At 41.1% G+C, this 18,915-nt stretch overlaps 1 protein-coding gene across 1 annotated transcript in view; it reads left to right on the top strand.

The window, feature by feature from the left end:
- The window catches only part of Itgav (integrin subunit alpha V), a 103,701-nt gene extending 90,035 nt beyond the window's left edge, over window positions 1-13,666 (top strand). The window contains exons 24-28 of the mRNA XM_023712338.1: window positions 4,321-4,434; window positions 8,487-8,600; window positions 8,695-8,802; window positions 9,359-9,481; window positions 10,307-13,666. Of these exons, the coding sequence (XP_023568106.1) occupies window positions 4,321-4,434; window positions 8,487-8,600; window positions 8,695-8,802; window positions 9,359-9,481; window positions 10,307-10,402 (555 nt within the window). The 3' untranslated portion in view covers window positions 10,403-13,666. The remainder of the gene's footprint in view (window positions 1-4,320; window positions 4,435-8,486; window positions 8,601-8,694; window positions 8,803-9,358; window positions 9,482-10,306) is intronic.
- The last annotated feature ends 5,249 nt before the right edge of the window (window positions 13,667-18,915 follow it).

Below are 18,915 nucleotides of genomic sequence, written 5' to 3'. Positions count from 1 at the left end.
ACCTGCTTGCAGGCACTATAATCTGCTGAGCTATTTGGCAGGCCCTAAACTTTTTCCTTTTCTTTGGTGCACTACCAGGACTTGAACTCAGGACCCTACACTTACCAGGCAGAAGCTTATTCTACTGAGCTATCTCGCCAGTCCTGAATTTTTTTTTTTTTAATGTATGTAGTACAGGGTCTACGGGGTCTCACTACACAGATCAGACTTGTAGTGATCCTCCTGTTTTCAGCCTCCCAGTGCTGGGATTACAGGTGTGTGCCACCATGCCTAGTCTCTGTCACTGTCTCAGCGCGCCCCGGGGTTGGGACTGCCACTGCACGTGGAGGATCAAACCCCGTTCCCTGCATCTGCCTGAGCAGGAGCTTTAGTCCGCTGAGCTATCTGGCTGGCCCTAAGAAAATTTTTCTTAAATTATTCATCAATAACTCTTTAAAATTTCACTGTTAATGTTTTCTTCATCCTCATATCTAATCAAGTCAAAAATACTGAGCTTGGTCTTTTTACATGAGGCTCTTGTTCTTCAGGTCCTACTGTGTGTGTTTTTTAAGCTGGTGACGGAAAAGGGCCCTCGGCTAGGTTTTTGCCCAGGGTGTTTACATTGTCCTTTCCTCCTTAGCTGAGAAACAATGGCCCGAGTTCGTTCAGCAAGGCCATGCTGAGTCTGCAGTGGCCCTACAAGTATAACAACAACACCTTGCTGTACATCCTTCACTATGACATCGATGGGCCGATGAACTGCACTTCGGACATGGAGATCAACCCTTTGAGAATCAAGGTAATCGCTAAATAGCACTTCTTCATTAGGATGTTGTTTTATTGCTGTCTTTCTAGAGCTATAAATGAACTCAATTATTTTAATGCACAGATTCCATATAAAAAAATTGTAGATTATCACCAGTACGCTAAGAATTAGGTTGCTGCATGATGGGGTCAGAATTCTGCGCAGTCCTAGTGAGCCATATACTGTGGAGTGTTTGGTAAGCCTTTGTGGAGAGTCTTAAGGGTCTTAGTTTGACCTTGGTGCCTCTGAATTGTGTATCCAGGTACCATACGACACCAGGCTGTTGTGTGCTGGAATCTCTATCTTTGGAATAAGAATGTACCATTTGGTGTGTGACACTTGTCTTAAGTGACCTAGGAAAATGCCGTTTGATAGAATGACATAGATTTTGGATGTGGTCCCCTCCAGCCCAGTACCTATCCTTGAGTGAGAAACTGTGGTCCGGTATGGTCTGAGGAAATTGAAAACAATAAAATAAATACATATGTATAATTGATGACTTAGCTTGTAAAGCGTTGAAGCGAGGATAGATGGCTTGGTGGCCCAGTACTCTGCATGGCTGCTGCAGCAGGAAAAAGAGGTTAAGTCTCTGACTGCTGAAATTGACTGGTTGAAAACCTCTAACTGCTTGGAAGCTTCTCCCAATTTGCAGCAGTTGCAAGAAGAAAATTTAAAATTAAAGTATTGGCTGAATATTCTTCGAAAAAGTCTTCAGGCAGAAAAAAAAAAGCAACTAAAAAATATGATTAACATTAATATCCACCTTCAAGAAATCTTTGGTTGTGCCATCAAGGCTGCATATCTGGACTTGGAAAACCCTCCTCTTATCGTAACGCCAAGTCAGCAGCCCAGATTTAGAGATTGTCAGTGTAACAGCGTTATGGGCATTTCTCAGATGCTCAAAGCCAAACACCAGAAAGTAAGCCCGAGAGAAATTGCCAAAAACATTACCAAACACCTGCCGAACAGTGAATGTATTGAAAAAGTTGAAATTGCTGGTCCTGGTTTCATTAATGTCCACTTAAGAAGGATTTTGTATCAGAAGAGTTGACCAATCCTCTGGTGAATGGAGTACAACTCCCTGCCATTGGGAGCATAAAAAGGTTATAGTTGACTTTTCTTCTCCCAGCATAGCTAGAGAGATGCACTTAGGCCACCTCCAATCCACGATCACAGAGAAAAATATGAGCCGCCTCTTTGAATTTGCAGGCTATGACGTGCTTAGGATAAACCATGTGGGAGATTGGGGGACCCAGTTTGGCATGCGTATTGCTCACCTGCAAGATAAATTTCCAGATTATCTGGCCATTTCACCACCTATTGGGGATCTTCAGGCCTTTTACAAGGAATCTAAGAAGAGGTTTGATACTGAAGAGGAATTTAAAAAGCGAGCTTATCAGTGTGCTGTTTGGCTTCAGAGTAAAGACCCAGATATTACGCAAGCTTGTAAGCTTATCCATGATGTCTCCCGCCAAGAGTTTAATAGAATCTGTGAGGCATTGGACATCTCCTTAATAGAGAGAGGAGAATCCTTCTATCAAGCTAGGATGTGTGATGTTGTGAAAGAATTTGAAGACAGAGGATTCGTGCAAGTGGATGATGGCAGAAAGATTGTGTTTCTCCCGGGTTGTTCCATATCACTGACCATAGTGAAATCAGATGGTGGTTACACCTGTGATACATCTGATGTGGCAGCTCTTAAGAAAAGACTATTCGAGGAAAAGGCAGATATGATTATCTATGTTGTAGATAGCGGACAAGCTGTGCACTTCCAAGCAGTGTTTGCTGCTGCCTGAATGATGGGTTGATGTGATCCTAAAGCAATGTGAGTGGCCCATGCTGGATTTGGTGTAGTGCTGGGGGAAGACAAGAAGAAGTTTCAGATACATTTAAGGTGAAACAGTGTGCCTCATAGACCTTCTGGAAGAAGGACTAAAATGATCTCTGGATAAACTGAAGGAAAAAGAGAGAGAAACAAGGTCTTAACTCCAGAGGAGTTGAAAGCTTCTCAGACATCGATTGCTTATGGCTGTATCAAATATGCTGACCTTTCCTATAACCGGATGAATGACTAAATCTTCTTTGACAAAATGCTAGAGGACAGAGGGAATGCAGCTGCTTATCTGTTGGATGCATTCACCAGAATCAGGCCTAGTGCCCGCCTGGCTGGCACTGATGAAGAGATGCTCCAAAGAGCTGCTTGGGAGACCAAGATCATTTTAGAGCATGAAAAGGAGTGCAAGCTAGGCTGGCACGTTTTACATTTCCCTGAAATTTTGCAGAAGATTTTAGATGATTTATTCCTCCATACGCTCTGTGATTATATTTATGAGCTGGCAATTTCAGCCTCTTTTTGGCATGTGTTTTCCTAATTTTTCCCTCTGACTCTCTTTTTTTTTTTTTTTTGCGGTACTAGGGATCCAAACTTGGGGCCTTCAATTAAGACTCAAGACATATGAGAACTTGTACTGTAAAGTCATGTAACTCAGTAGTCCCAAATTTTCTGATCAAGGAGATTATGGGACCACAGATCAATGTGACTGATGATGTAGCGTGTGCCTAAGGAGAGTCACTTGGAGAGAAAACATTCTCTCAGGCTTTCACAGAGAGCACATTGGCCAAGCAATGGCCGTGACTCATCCACATGGCCGACACTGACAAAGGATCTACAATCTGAGGTACAGGATCTCAGGATAAATCCTGAGGGGATTTGACTGACCTTATCAGACCCAAAAGCTACAACTCTTGTTGCATAGGTCCTGCTTTACCTTGGTCTGAACCATCCAGCAGAAAAGTATAAAAACGAAGTATAAGAAGTAAAGCCATGCTGTTATGTTGAGCTGTAGGGGACTCTTGTCAACAATTTCTGACACTGCCAGTCAAGCAGAAGACCCAATACTATTATGGACTGCTGGACTCTCAGAATATTTTGCTGAGCTAACACACCTATAATACTCAAATGATGGAACTAAACAAAAAAGGGGATACAGATGAATGTCCATTTTGTATCTGTGTATTCAAAATGGTTAGGATAGATATATAATATAGTTACATTCTCTTAATGAATAGAGGGATTGTTCTAATAGTGTTTGTAAATAGGATATCATGTCTGCATCTTGTACAGCAAATAACCACTAAGAAGAGAGTATGCAATATGTTAATTATTGGAACTATCCTACCAATTTGGTTTGAAACTGTCTCATTGCTATTTGTTTCTCAAAAAAATTATGGAAGGAAAAACCAAACAAAACAAAAAAAATCTTGGAACCTTGCACTTGCCAGGCAGGTGCTTCTGCCACTGAGCTATATCCTCAGCCTTCCCCTGACTCTGCAACCAGGGAAGATCACGGCTAGGGCTGGCTCACTTGTGGGGATAACTGAAGGGCTTTAGTCTTCGTTTCCTGTCCTTACCATTCACAACATGTTGTGATGAATTTTCTAGAGCATACGTTTAGCAGACACAGGGCCCAGGGAAACAGATCGGTGTAGCGTGTTTTCCGTGTCTCCTCACAATGTGCTTTGACCCTGCGACACAGATCTCATCTTTGCAAGCCACGAGGAAGAATGACACATTTGTTGTTCAAGGCGACGGGAATCATTTCATCACCAAGCGGGATGTCGCCCTTCGAGAGGGAGACGTTCACACTTTGGTAAGTGCCATTCCAAGTCCACGGTGGCAGGGACATTTAAAATATGTGACTATAGGACTGATGCCAAAGAAGTTTTCAAAAATAACAGCAGCTGTGCTGAAAAGGAACTGTTTATTTTTACACTATTCAGTCACCTTACCTTCTTTTTTCGTACTGAAATTAATGTGACATTTTCAAGTCTTTTCTCTGATACATGGCTAATAAAAATACTTCGTGTTCTAGCTTTTTTAAAAAATGCAGTCCTTTATCCAATCTCTTTCTGAACAGAGAGGGCCCCAGCAAAATTATATTAGAAGGAAAATTAACATTATGATGAACATAATGTGAAGTTCATACTGAGCCATGGCTTATGTCCTTTCACTTTTTGAAACATTAGTAGATCCCCACACTCACTGAGGAATGCATTCCAGTGACTGTTCTACCTCCAGATCATGTGGCCCTTGATGCCCATCCAAGCCAACCACCCAGTAACTTTGGGTCACTTGTCCCCTTCCGACATTCTCCATCTCCTCCACCATCTCCTACCTCTGTCTTCTCAGTTTCCCTTTTCAGACCTTTGACTTCAGTGTCCCTGGGCTCAGGGCTCGGGTTTCTTTGCTTCTCCTCCACGCACTCATGCGTGCGGTGCTGATCGGGCGCGTGAAGCTGGCTCCTTCTCGAGCACTCACAGCACACGAGGCTGGAGGGCGTCTCACCACGTAGTGCAGACGTCTCTGCTTGATGGCTTCCATTGTGCTAGAAACTTCTCTTGGGCAGTGCCACACTGCAGGATCTTCCTGAATCTCATGGCTCTCAGCACCACCCAGGGCATAGGATTTGGGGTTTTACTTCTAGCCTGATCCTCTGCATTCAACTCCAGCCTTTTTGCTGCCTACTAGAACACCTCCTAAATGGGAAATTGCAACCGTACTTCTAAAATACCTTCAGCACGCCCAGGTCTGCTCTTTTCAGTGATCCATATTTAATAAATAGCAGCTCCATTCTCTAAAACTTGCACCTTTACTCTCCATCAAATCCCACAGCCTACAATCCAGCAAATGCTATCATTATCTACTTTCCAGAATGCCCAAAACCTGTCCCCTCCTCACAGCTCTGCCACTGCCACCTCTTTCCTCTTCACTGACCACGTAGAAGCCACAGTGATTCCTTTAAGCATAGGTCAGGTTACATCACTCCAGTGCCTGCCATCTAAAATAGCCCGAACGTAGGGTTACCTCAAAGTCCAAGCTGATGCAGGCCTTTCCTACCTCGGACCTACCTCTCAGATTCATCTGTGTGTTAGCATGTGTTAGTATGTGGATCGTGTCACAGCTGGATAGTGTCACCTCCTGTGGATGACACACTACTTTTTGTTTATTGATACAATTGGTGGAAATTAAGATTGCTTCCACTTTTTGCCTGTTTCCTACAGTGTCCGTGGCACTGTGGACATGCCTCAAGTGAAGCAGTGGGCTTGCTGGGTTGTATGGAAACTTATGTTTAACTTTTTTAAGAACTGTTTTCCAAATACGCAGTGTCCGGTGGTTGCAGTCATTGCCTGCTTTTGTTTGTTGATAGGGAGCCGAGTTGGTGTGAAGATGTCCTTCTCTGTGGCTCTTGTTTGTGCCTGGTGACTGATGGTGTTGAGTATCTTTTCATGGGTTTATCTTCACAGGAGTTTCAAATTCTTTGCCCACTTTTCAGTTGGGTTGTTTTTAATGAGTTGTAAAAAGTTCTTATGCGCTATGGATATTACTCTTGTCAGATAGATACTTGCGTATATTTCCTTTTACTCTATGGGACTTTTTCTTTTTTTAATGTATTTGGTACAGGGTCTCACTATGCAGCTCGGATTCATAGTAATCCTCCTGTTTTCAGCCTCCCCAGCGCTGGGATTACCGGCGTGCAGCACCACGCCTGGTCTTGGTGGCTGGCTCAGAGCGCCTGGGGCAGGGCTGGCATGGCATACAGTACTGGGGAGCGAACCCAGGTCCTTGTGCTTGCCTGGGCAGGCCCTTAGACTGCTGAGCTATCTCCGTGGCCCTATTTTTTCATTTCTTGATAGAATCTTTAAGACACAAAAGTTTAAAGATTTTACTCAGACTTTTGTTGTCACAGAAAAAAAAGGGCTGGCCAAATAGCTCAGCAGATTAAAGTGCCTGCTTAGGCAGACACAGCAGCCTGGGTTTGATCCCCAGCGTGCCATGCTGGCCCCACCCCCAGGACTCATTGAGAGGTGATTGAGACTGGGCCTGGTGGCACAAGCCTGTAATCCCAGCTCTTAGGACGCTGAACATAGGCCGATCACTACAAGTCCGATCTACGTAGTGAGACCCTGTAGACCCTTACTAAAATACAAAAAACAAACAAACAAAAAAATTGGTAAGCCAAGATCAAGAAGCTTTACACTTAGGGTATCTTGTGTCCTGAGATTTACACTTATAGCTCTATGTACAACTTCATCTTGAGTTAATCTTTGCATGTGGTGTGGGTAGGGGCTGAGGGTCACTCTTTTACACACAGTTCCTTCCCCAGGCTCATTTGCTGAAAACAACTGTTTTCTCTCCCCCTTAAATTATCTTAGTATCTTGTTGAAAGAAAATGAACTATAGACACAATTTTATTTTATTCTCTTTTGTGAAATTATGAATGCATATTAATTATGCAGAATGGTGCCGTGCTCTGGGACACTTCCTTCCACGCAGTTGTCACTTCTGTCATCCGCCTTTCTTCTCCTCCCTCTCCCCCATCCACAGTGATCTCTCTTCTACTTTTGGTCAGTGTTTCCTTATCAAAGTTGTTTTCCCTGCTGTAGCTCTGTTGTAAGCTTGGGAATTGGGAAGTGAAGGATCATGGACCAGTGTTTCTTTTTCAAATTTGTTTGGGCTGTTTGGTTCCTTGCAACTTCATACGAATTTTAGGATCGGCTCATCCCTTTCTGCAGAAATTATAACTGGACTCTGGGTAGTAATGCTTCTGATTATCAGCTTGGGAAGCGTCGTCATCTTAACAATCTCACATCTTTCCCTCAGGGAATGCAGGCTTTCTATTTCTTTAGGTCTTTAATTTTTTCCCCCAAATACTCTATAGCTTTCAGTGTTCTACTTTCATGCTTTCTTAATGATACTATTTCTATGGGTTTTGTTTTTAACCTATTTTAAGTAGATTTTCTTGATTTGTCTTCTGAACTTTTAATTTCTACTATATAGCTGTATATCTTTTCCCCCTTTTTGTGCTTATTAGCTCTTTATTAGTTTTAATAAGGATTATGTGGTGTCTTCTATATAGAAGACTCTGTCTTTTGCTGATAGCTTTCCCGTATCTTTTATGATGCTGTTGCCTAACTGTGCTAGCTGGGACCTTCTGTGTAGCACTGAGTATTAGTGGCATTGGGTGGACACCTGTGTCACGTCTGTTGTCTTGCTGGAAAAGCATCTGGTCTTGCACCATCTGGCCCGAATGCCCCTTCTCACTCTGTTCCTCACTCTCCTCTTCATCAGTTGCTGGTATTGCTTTGTGGAGGGCATTTTTGTCACATGGGTACACGTGACATGTTTAATGTGACTAGTACAGAAAAGTGATAAGTGTTGTTTTCTTTGACTGCCAATCTTTGTCACTACTAAAAACACTAAATATGGCAGAGTCGCCAGCGCACCATTTGATTTGTACAGATTGATGTGGAATGGCCATTGCAAATTCACTCTCTTTACCTTCCGTTCTTTCTTTATTGTTCCTTACCTTTCTTTTCCACAGAGATATTGAGATCTGATTTTCATATCTTACCGTGATCACCACGCTCTGGGTTTGCCTAAAGAATGTTGAGGTCCGGCCATAAAAATGAATCTTTTAGTATATTAGAGACACAATATACTTCTAGAATAAATCACATTAAAGCCAACCCCTTTATAACAAAAAGTGTAGACTTAATTAACCTGTTTAAGCATTGTAAGACCAAAACATTGGGGTTGTCTCTTTGGTCTTCAGAGAACAAGTAAAATGAGACACCTCCTACACAAATGTGGGTACAGAGGTAGAGTAAGTTTTCATTGTGAGTGGATGCTTCGCTCCCACAGGGCTGCGGGGTCGCTCAGTGCTTGAGGATCGTCTGCCAGGTTGGGCGGCTGGACAGAGGGAAGAGTGCCATCCTCTACGTGAAGTCCCTGCTGTGGACCGAGACCTTCATGAATGTGAGTAGGCAAGCGTGGCGTGCGGCACACAGCCGCTCCGGAAGCTTAGAAGGCCTGGCAGCTGGGACACCTTCTCACTGTCCTTTCCCTGCAGAAGGAAAACCAGAATCACTCCTATTCTCTGAAGTCATCTGCTTCATTCAGTGTCATAGAGTTTCCTTATAAGAACCTTCCCATTGAGGACATCTCTAATTCCACCTTGGTAAGTCATGGATTAGGGAAATGGAATAAATCAACTCTCTTGAAGTGCCTTAGATGGTTGTATTTTGTTTAAAGAATGGACACTTAACTATTCATTAATTTAAAAGAACTAAGTTGTTTGGTAGGATTATAACCTTGTATAATATTTCTTTACTCTTCTCACCTAGAACTGTGAAAACTAGACCTGTTAGCACCCTGACCATACTAAATTATGTTAGGTCCCTTGTAGGATATTTCCTGCTCATAAAGTTAGACAATCGGAAATTGACTGCAACAAGTGATGATGTTTTGAAAATTTTGCGAAGTTTTTAAGGATTAAAAATAGGACACACCATCATGCACTGGATTGTATTATTTAAAAGTCTTTGCAGACGCAAGCAGGGCTTGTCCTGTGGTTGGGAGTTTCATGTGTGTCTATGCTGCAGTTCATCATGAAATTGCTAAATTATCATAAGGGAAAACTACAGTGTGAAAGCCAGTAGAATGAACTTTAATAGGCACGCATGTATTTAGGCCAGCAAATTATTCAAAAAACTAAACACCTTTTTCCCCAACAGGTTACCACTAATGTCACCTGGGGCCTGCAGCCCACGTCCATGCCTGTGCCTGTGTGGGTGATCATTTTAGCAGTTCTAGCAGGGCTTTTGCTACTGGCTGTGTTGGTGTTCGTGATGTATAGGGTAAGGGATGGACAGAGAAAGAGGGAGGAAGAGGGAGGGAAGGGAAGAAAAGGGACGGGAAGAGGCAAAGGAGTGAAAAGCAATAAGGAAAGAAGAAAAGGACCTGCTATGGTATATGATAAGACTATTTGTTATTTGAAAAAAGAGAAGTGATCCAAAATGGCATTTAAGTTTTCTGGGTCATTATCTTAGTTACTTTCCTCTCATTGCTGAGACAAAAAAAATATGTACCAGGGGCCGGCAAGTTAGTTCGGTGGTGTAAAGCACCTTCTTAGGCAAGCTTAGGCAAAGTGCAGGGACCACAGTTTGATCCCTGGCGCCACATGCTGTGCCAGTCCTGCCTCCAGGGTGGGCTGAGCGGGAGTGTGGGGGTTGAGGGGGACGGTCACCAGCCAAAGTTAAAGGGGGAATAAGTTTGTTTAGCTCACGGTTTATAGAGGTTTCAGTCTATAATCAGCTGGCTCCAAGGCAGGGTGGCACATGGCAGAGAGTCAACAGTTCTTGGCGCCAATGACAGCAAAAGCAACAAGAGAGAGTGACAGGCCTCTTTCTGTCCCTTATTTTGTCGAGGCTACCAGGATTAGGGTGGTGGACTGACCAGCAGTCACCCACCCTTCACCCCAACACCCTTAATCTTAGCCTTGTACCACCAGTCAGTCACATACTCTAGATTCAGCCACTACGATCCCCAAGAGCCCCCGTGACTGCACGAGGCCTTGGGGACATCGAGACGTAAACCATAACAATGATAGTAGTCATGCAGACAATAGTATTACATCGTCTGTGTTGTGAACATAAGGTTGGCCTTTTCGTTTCACCTTACAGATGGGCTTTTTCAAACGTGTCCGGCCACCCCAAGAAGAACAAGAAAGGGAACAACTTCAGCCTCAAGAGAATGGTGAAGGAAACTCAGAAACTTAATCACGGCGTTCAAATTATGCCACATCGCGATTCATTAGGTTTAACAACTTGGTTCTACATTTTCAACTCCTTCACGAGGAGGAAAATTCTCAGACTGGATGGCGAGTGGTACCCTGTGGTCTCGGTTTAACCACACAACTGAAAGCAATATCTTTCAACCTTCTTTTTATAAATAAGTTCCGACATACATTTAATATGCATACACTGACTTCTATTTTTAGGTATTTAAATGATGACATTTTAAGCGATGGTTCTCATTCAGTGTACATAAGACAGGTAGTGTCTGAGTTACTACTTTCTATAAAACAGTGCTTCCTGCAGTAACTGCCTCTGAGCTAGCATTTGTCCTTGCAGTTTGAAAACTACCCACACTGGCCCCGAGCGCCTTTATTTTTTTGTACGGGTACTTGGCGCTAATGTATAGTACACTACAGTTGACTTTCCGAGCTACTTTTTAATTGCATGAATTTGGATTTTAATATCACTTAGAGGTAGAAGTTTTTCAAAACAGTGAGCTCACATCAAAATTGTGTCCAGCAGGGTGGGTCTATGTTTCAGGGCCCTGAGCAGTCACTTGGCATGTACCAGGCCCTGAGCCCCACCTCCAGTACTGGAAAAAATGATTTCTTTCCTGTAATAGTTATGGTACGGTATTTGAGTATGAAAATTGGGTACATGGTGTTAGCTTTTTATTTATGTTTAACCTGCAGTCTATTTTATTACATTTAACTTGGATAATTTAAAGTCTACACCATCGTTTAAACCACCTTATATTAAAAATTAATTCTATAATCAAAAATGCCTTTTTTTGTGTAATAGTTTAGTTTCAAATAGGATGCTTAAGCCGTACAAGTTGGACATTGTTTCCAAACTACATCTCTTCCATTGTTTCTTCTGGTTATTAACAATTCAAAAAGGAAGCATTTTAATTAAAAGTCTATGCTTGTGGCTCTTTGATATAATTGGTTGTTAGTAGTATGTTCTTAGATTAGAGCAGAGTTTTCAGTTGGTATTAATTTATTTTGTCCTCCTATATCTATAATTTTGCTTACAATTTGGAAACTCTCACTGAGAACAGGTCGAGCTCCCTTTTGTAACTTTGGTCTCCTCTCTCCCCTCATAAAAGCTTCAAGGAATCAACCGGTCAGGAAGCTCCCTGCTCGCCTTCTGGCCATAGCCTGACGCGACCCAGGTCCTCAGTACCTCAGCTGAAGCAAAGTGACGAGACACAAAAGCAGTGTCGGCTCTCAGAAGAGCTGCTAAGAGGTGGTCACAGGCAGCTGGACTTACAGAAAACCTTTTGAAGTGTTGTGAGGTTTTTAACATAAATGGGTGGCGAGTTATAGTTTTATATGCATGGAATATGGGATTTATTTGCAGTTCTCATGGTCTAGGAATGACTGCCAGTTATACCTATTTTGTGCAATTACATCATATTATGTACAAGAAATTGAGTTTAATAGCTTTTGAACTGCCATCCTTACTAGGCAATGATAAATTTTTCACTTCAATAATTGACTTTTTCTATGTTTTAAAAATAATTGAAATGTATCTTGTGCTCTAGTTCCATGCGCAACTGGCTGAGCTGAACTGGAGAATGTATTCACAAAATAGGAGCACCTTTAGGCAAATTGCATAAATGAGAACATAGAAAGACCCTATATTTAACTTTAGTGAATTTTAAAATTAATGGGTTTCAGAGGGTAGAATTTATTAGTAGCTTGAGAGATCTTAATCATATCCAATATGTATTTTTATCATCAATAGATTTAAATTCTTTTAAGAAAAAAGTATTTTTATCCTAGGGTCAGACAGCCACCAGATAGTCACTCAGTTGGTCTATAGCAAATTTTACCTTATTATTTTTCCTTTTTAATAGCTTTATTTCTGCAAATACCCATCAGATAGAAAATTACACTTTGACAAAAGTGTCAGTATTTTGTTTTCCACTGTGTGTTACTTTTATGGCTATATATCAAGGAATAATTATTGGGATTTAAGTATATTATAATTGGCAGTTAACACAATGTCTTCAGTTGCCTTTATAAATTATAGTTTTAAGTAATGATAGAGATTTTTTTCCTTCTAAAAATAGAAAATATTTCTCTCATAAATATGGAATAACTTGAAGATTTACTTTCTGAGGAAAATGCTGTGCTTCTTATTACCTTACAGTAACATAGAGGTAGACTTGACTAAGTATCAGAAGGCAGTTTTAGGAAATCTATTTTAATCACTGAACATTTTAAATGGTACTGTACTTGTGATCTGTTGAGATTAAAATTTGTAGTATGAAATTCTCATAATGATTTAGTTTTTTAAAATGAGTGAACTAGAGACTATTAAAGCATTTGAGATAAGTGAGAAGTACTGATATTCACACTGATTTCTTATAGAAGTATTTATTTCAGAATTGATATTTTAAGAAACATTTGTGTGAGGGTCATTTTGCTTCTCTTTACTTTTCTCTTACGATTAATTTCCATCTTCCTTCTTGTTAAAAGTCCTTAATAACTCTGAGAGGCAAAGCAATTAGTTAAAACAGCATTGCCGTAGATCCACCTTTGTTAATTCTCAGGAATGTAATCCTCTAGATTTCTATAAGGAGAAATTGCATGTGTTAGTAGAAGAGACTGTACTGGCTTCTTTACAAGAGGGTGAAAGATTTTTGGTGGAGAATCGTGGCCCCGAGGGAGAGCTGTGTGGCATGTGTTTAGCACGTGACGGGTTGGCTGGCTGGTGTAAGCAGGCAGCATGTGTAAGTTCGTACATGTTGCCGTGTTGCAGACCTGGTGAGGAGCCAGTTGGAGAAGGATAAGTTGTTCGTGGGGTACCTGTCAGTGTCACCTCGGTTGTACTTCTGAATAGTTTATAGAGTAATCTGATAAATACTTAAAAGGAAAAATCTGAACTTTGAGTGTGGAATCCAAATGGGTAAATAATAATTACTAAATACGTAGTACTTTGAAAAATGCCCCTTTTACCTTGTTGCTTGGCTAGTTTGTAAAAAGAACTTATGAATGGACAGCATATATATATACACTTACATTTCTTTGTAATTTCTGTTGCGTAGTTTTCCTGAAAGAGGTACTGAACTTTGGGTCTTCGTTGTCTTTGTTCTCATGTACGGTATAACAATGTCGCCAATCCTAGGCAATGTCAAAGTCGTCATTCATTTAATAAGCCTGATCTAAACTAAAATTTATTAATATTTTTGATAGCAGGAAAGAGTGATTCTGCTGTGGATGTACAAGTAAAATTATTCCCCCCTCTCCTGAGTGGCTCATTCTACATTTTATTTCAGGCTGGACATGAACTATGAATGCTTTACCGGCTTAGAAGCACTTTGAAATAGCTAAAGACAGGTTGGAAGCTGTGTTTCTCAAATTAACTTGCTACCTAGGTAACATAGAAAATGATTCTCTTTGTTTAGCCTCTCTTGCGGTCACCCACATTGGGTAAGACGTAAAGTGAGTCTGTTCTCCAATCTGTCACTTGCTAACTTGGGTTAAGTTCATGAAAGCTGCTGCAGGGCTCTGCTGGGCTTCGGATGTACCTTGTGACTGTACAATAAACTTGAGCGAATGGTGTCACCTTTGTGTATGGACTTCATCCTTTCCTTCGGTCCTGTTTTGCATTACTTTTTAGTCATGTGAACCAGAGTCATGCACAGGAAGCGTGCGACACGCCTCTAAAAGTTCTTAAGAGCGCTGGTCCTTTGAACAATGCAAAAAGAGGCAAAGGGAACCCAGTGTTAACATACCTGCGTGGATAAGCACATATTTGCCTGAAATCTAAGAATCCTTTGATGTTTAAACAATTACTTTTAGGCTTTATCACATGAACCCTTATTATTTTCACCTTGTCAGAGTATTTTTTTTTTGAGTATTTTTTTTTTTACCTTTTTAAAATTAATTTTATTGAGAAACAAATAGCAATGAGACAGCTTCAAAACAGGTTAGTAGGACAGTTATAATACTTAATGCATTATATATTGTTGTCTTTCTGTGATTATTCATAGTACAAGATGCAGACATGATATTCTGTCCAAACACTACTAGTATAAATCTTTCTTCTCAGTGAATTAAGAGAAAGTAGCTGTAAATCTATCCTATTTTGCATATACAGATACAAAATGGTCCTTCATTTATATCCCCTTTTTTTTGTTTAGTTTTGTCAGAATCAGATTACTTTTAATATGCACATTTTGTGGTTTTGTGACTTTTTACACATCTGCGGTTCTAAAAGTTGGCCATTCCTAATCCAGAGCTCCCAAGCCCCAAATGCTTCAAAATGTGAAGTTTTCTAAGCAGGATATCAACCTTTACTTAACCAAAAAAGTTTCTGCAGTTATTCTAAAAATTGAAAAACTCTGAAATCTGAACCACATCTGGTCCCAGGCCTTTCAGATAAAGAAGAACAAACCTGTATAAAAGGTTCTAAGTAAAGGTTTCAGGAGAGAAAAAAATACGTTAAACTTGATTTAGTCCTTTGATTACCAAAACACCTGGCATCCCTTAAAGATGCATTTTTTTTTACATCTATGTTCCAGTAGTCACATAATTTTGGTGACATGAGGTGGTAGAAAATACTATTTATTACATTATTTATTAAAATGCAATTATAGATAAAATATTTGTTCAAAGAAACCATTTCCTCACTTTCTACCAATAGTTTGGTTAATTACAGTTTCATTTTGGATAAGCTATGAGATTGTCTTTCTGTTAAGTTTGTTTTCTCTGAGATCGTTTTGTTGAAAAGCCCTTTATTGTAGTTCATAGTACAACTTGATGTGATACAGGAACGAATACTTACATATACCTATTTTTATCCATGAAATTTGGAAATACCTTCCTATACAATATGGATTTTTATCTGGTTAAAGGACTCCCCTCACTACCAGAATCCTCTGGTGTAAATTACCATGAAATACTGTGGATTAAGGGGCGGGGGGGATAGTCTGAGTGCCCTTCTGGCAAGCGCTAGGACCTGGGTTCCATCCCTGGTACCACAAGCCATGCAGGCCCTGGAACTTTGGGTGCACCATGCTGACCCCTGAAACTGGGCATGGTGGAGCATGCCTGTAATCCCAGCGCTGGGGAGGCTGAGACAGGAGGGTCACTATGAGTCTGAGCTGCATAGTGAGACCCTGTACCAAACAAATGAGTACATAAAAATTTTTTTTTAAAAGATTGTGGATTAACATAGACCTGATGTTTTATTAATACTTATATTCTTCAAACTGTAGTTCTTATCCAATGGCCTTTGGAGGGCTTTGTTCATACAGTGTGCCTTTCTAGTCCACGCTCTGTGCGTGTGCACACCCTTCCTACTGCTTTAAAAAATTATTTTCCTGTCTTATCACCACTGTGGTACAAACCAACAATCTGGGCTGCCTTTGCTGACCTGTTTTGCCAACACAGAGCTGGCCGTCAGGGAAGGCAACAGTTTTACCAACTGCCACACCTTTGTGTGATAGTGGTTGTGTTTTCATTTTTTTTTTTTTTTAAGATTTTTTTTGTCACTCAAAAAGGTGGCAGGACCAGCTGGGTATAGTGGTGCATGCCTATAATCGCAGCACTTGGGAGGCTGAGGCAGGAGGGTCACTGGAGAATTGTTGAGAGTTCAAGACCAGCCTGGGCTACAACGTGAGCTCAAAGCTAGGCTGAACTGCATAGCAAGATCCTGTCTCAAAAAGACAAAAATTAAAACTAAAAGTGGAAGGAAAATGGAAAAAATAAAGTGTGGCAATAGGAAAGATTGGAATTTAGGAAAGTTGCCAGTATTGGGCTTAATCTGACAGCTATTGGATCTGATTGACTGTTTTCATAGTTGGGGAAAATTAGCAGTAAAATTAAAGAACTGAGAAATGTCATGAATGTAACATAGTGTTAATGAAACTTTTCTGAGAGGCACAGAGTAATGAAAGATACTACCAGTTTTAATTCAGTACCATAGAGAAATCACCTACAACATGGAACTTTCAGAAATTCAGTGTTTAGGGTTCACCAGATAGCTCAGCAGACTAAAGCCCCTGCTTAGGCAGTCCAGGGACTGGGGTTCGATCCCCTGCCGTGCCGGCCACACCCCCCAGAGCATGCAGAGGCAGCAAATGACACTGGGTGTGGTGGCTGGGGGTCCTTAAATTTTGAAGGGGTTTTCACATTCTAAGAAGGACAATACCTTGGAGGAGGTGACAATGGTAAATTCTCAGCAAAGCCTGAACACAGGACAATAATCCTTTGCAGGCATAAAGCAGGCAGACATGGGAGGGGATTTGACTTTCAAAGAAGAGAACGTATTTTTCCCTGTGAGGTTGCTTGGTGCAGTGTGGGGGGCTGGGAGTAGAAACCTCCTCATGACCTCAAAGGAAGTGGCCACAGCAGGAAGGATGGGAACGCGCCCCCAAATCTCAGGGTGCCCCCTGAACTGCACATGCCCGAGTACTGAAGGCTCCGAGTTGCCCAGGGGGAAAGCCACAAGCAGAAGGCAGGGAGAGTAGAAGAGTTTATTCCACATCAGGAGAAGTAGGAAGATTGGCTCCGGTCTTGGGGAAACCCCAGGCTTTTCATTAAAAGCTGGGGGGGGGGGGCGGTCTATGCCTTGGGAGTAAATACCACATCTCAAGATTAATTCAGCCTAGAACAAAAGGTAAAATGAAAATAGGCCGAATTTGACAAAGCATAAAGCCAGGCTTCCTCGAGTTGAGAGTGGTCCTCCTACCACAAAACTGTCTGCTGGTGAAGGCAGTGACTTTTAGCTTTTTTATTTTTACTTTTTAATTTATTTGGTACAGGGTCTTACTATACAGCTAGGACTCCTAGTGATCCTCCTGCTTTCAGCTTCCCCAGCGCTGGGATTACAGGTGTGCACCACCAGTCCTGGTCTCTGTGGCTGCCTCAACTTGCACAGGGGTGGGGCAGGTGCAGCCTCTTGTGCTGGGGATCGAACCCTCGTCCCTGCGCTTGCCTAAGCAGGCGCTTATTCCACTGAGCTATCCCACTGGCCATGGAAGTGACTTTAGAGGAAGCTAATACAATTGAGTGTCACCTCCATGTAGTGCGTGTGTGTGCGTAAGTGGGAAGAAATAGGAACACAGGAGAAAATGTGATCCACAGTTTTGAGAAAAACCAGTCAATGGAGACATAAATGAATTAGCAGAGATGATTTTAAACAGCAATATTAAACAGTAAATTGTAAAGCATGAATATAATGGGGAAAGAGAGGGGCATTTCAGGAGAGATTTGGAGTCTGATGAAAGAGACCCAAATGGAAACTTTAGGATTAAAAATTATATCTGAAATCAGAAATCGACTGAAAGGGGATTAAAAATAAAGTGGATAGAATAAAAGGCTGATGAATTTAGCGACGGACCAAGAGTATTTATCTAAATTTACACGCATACATGCACATGAGCGCACACGTGTGCGCACACATACACACACAATTGCAAAAAAAAAAAAATACAGATAAAGCAGACCTGATGACTTGTAGGACAATCTAGGTAGGTAGAAAAGAGTGTCAGAAAGCAGAGCAACCAATTATTTGAAGTTATTTAAAGCTAAAAAATTTCCAAATTTTCAAAAACGGCAAGCTCCAATTTCTGGAAGCTTACTGAGCCTCAAAGAAGGCTTTCAAGGCAGATTGTGGTTAAACTGTTGGGAGAACCACATTAGAGAGGAATCTGCTTCAGTCCCTTGCAGGCTAATGGGGGCCTAGACTTCATTCCATGCCTTGAGCTGTTAGGGCAGGATTCAAACTCCTGACCCAGTACATGTTTGCTGTCCAGTGCTGCTTAGGTTACAGTTATAACTTATAAAATAGATTCAGTATCTAGGGAGGAGGCCGAGATGGATCAGCACACTAGGACTATTTTTCCAAGTAATATTTTTATTCACTTTCTACTATTCTAAATCCCATAGAAAATAAGCAAGCAAACAAACAAAATCAATCAGTCAATCAACCAATCAATCAATCAATCAATCAATCGTTTTAAAAGTAACATGGTTAGGTTCTGTCTTATGCCTGATCAGCCCCATTTCCAGAAGCATGAAGAAATAGAAATCATTTTCATAGAAGTCATGTCTATAATCTGAATTTGAATTTCACACAGTCATTTAACATCAGGTTAGTTTAGAAACCTAACTTATTTCGAAGGACTAGTTCTCCTGTTAGACTTTTCAGGAATTACTCTTTGGACAACCCTATATAGAGAATATTAACTAGTTATTACAGTTATTCCACTAAGTGCAACACAATAGGCATTGTAAGTAGTGGTATTTAGTTTAGATAATACTGCTGTCTGCCATAGGAAGGGAATTTATTCTTGATCTTGGGTAGAGCATTTGTAAATTCTCCAAGAAAATTCTGGAAACTTATAAATAAGTACATCTTTGAATAATGTATTTAAGAATGTGGAACAGCTGGAAAGATAGGTCAGTAGCTTAAGTACCTGGCAAGTGCAAGATTGTGAGTTCAATCCCCAGTACAAGAGAAAGAGAGAGACAGACAGA

The sequence above is a fragment of the Octodon degus genome, unplaced genomic scaffold (assembly GCF_000260255.1).
Source record: "Octodon degus isolate 3935 unplaced genomic scaffold, OctDeg1.0 scaffold00025, whole genome shotgun sequence".
NCBI classification, from domain to species: Eukaryota; Metazoa; Chordata; class Mammalia; order Rodentia; family Octodontidae; genus Octodon; species Octodon degus.
Note: the sequence above shows the minus strand (reverse complement) of the source record. Positions and strands in the feature narration are given on the sequence as shown.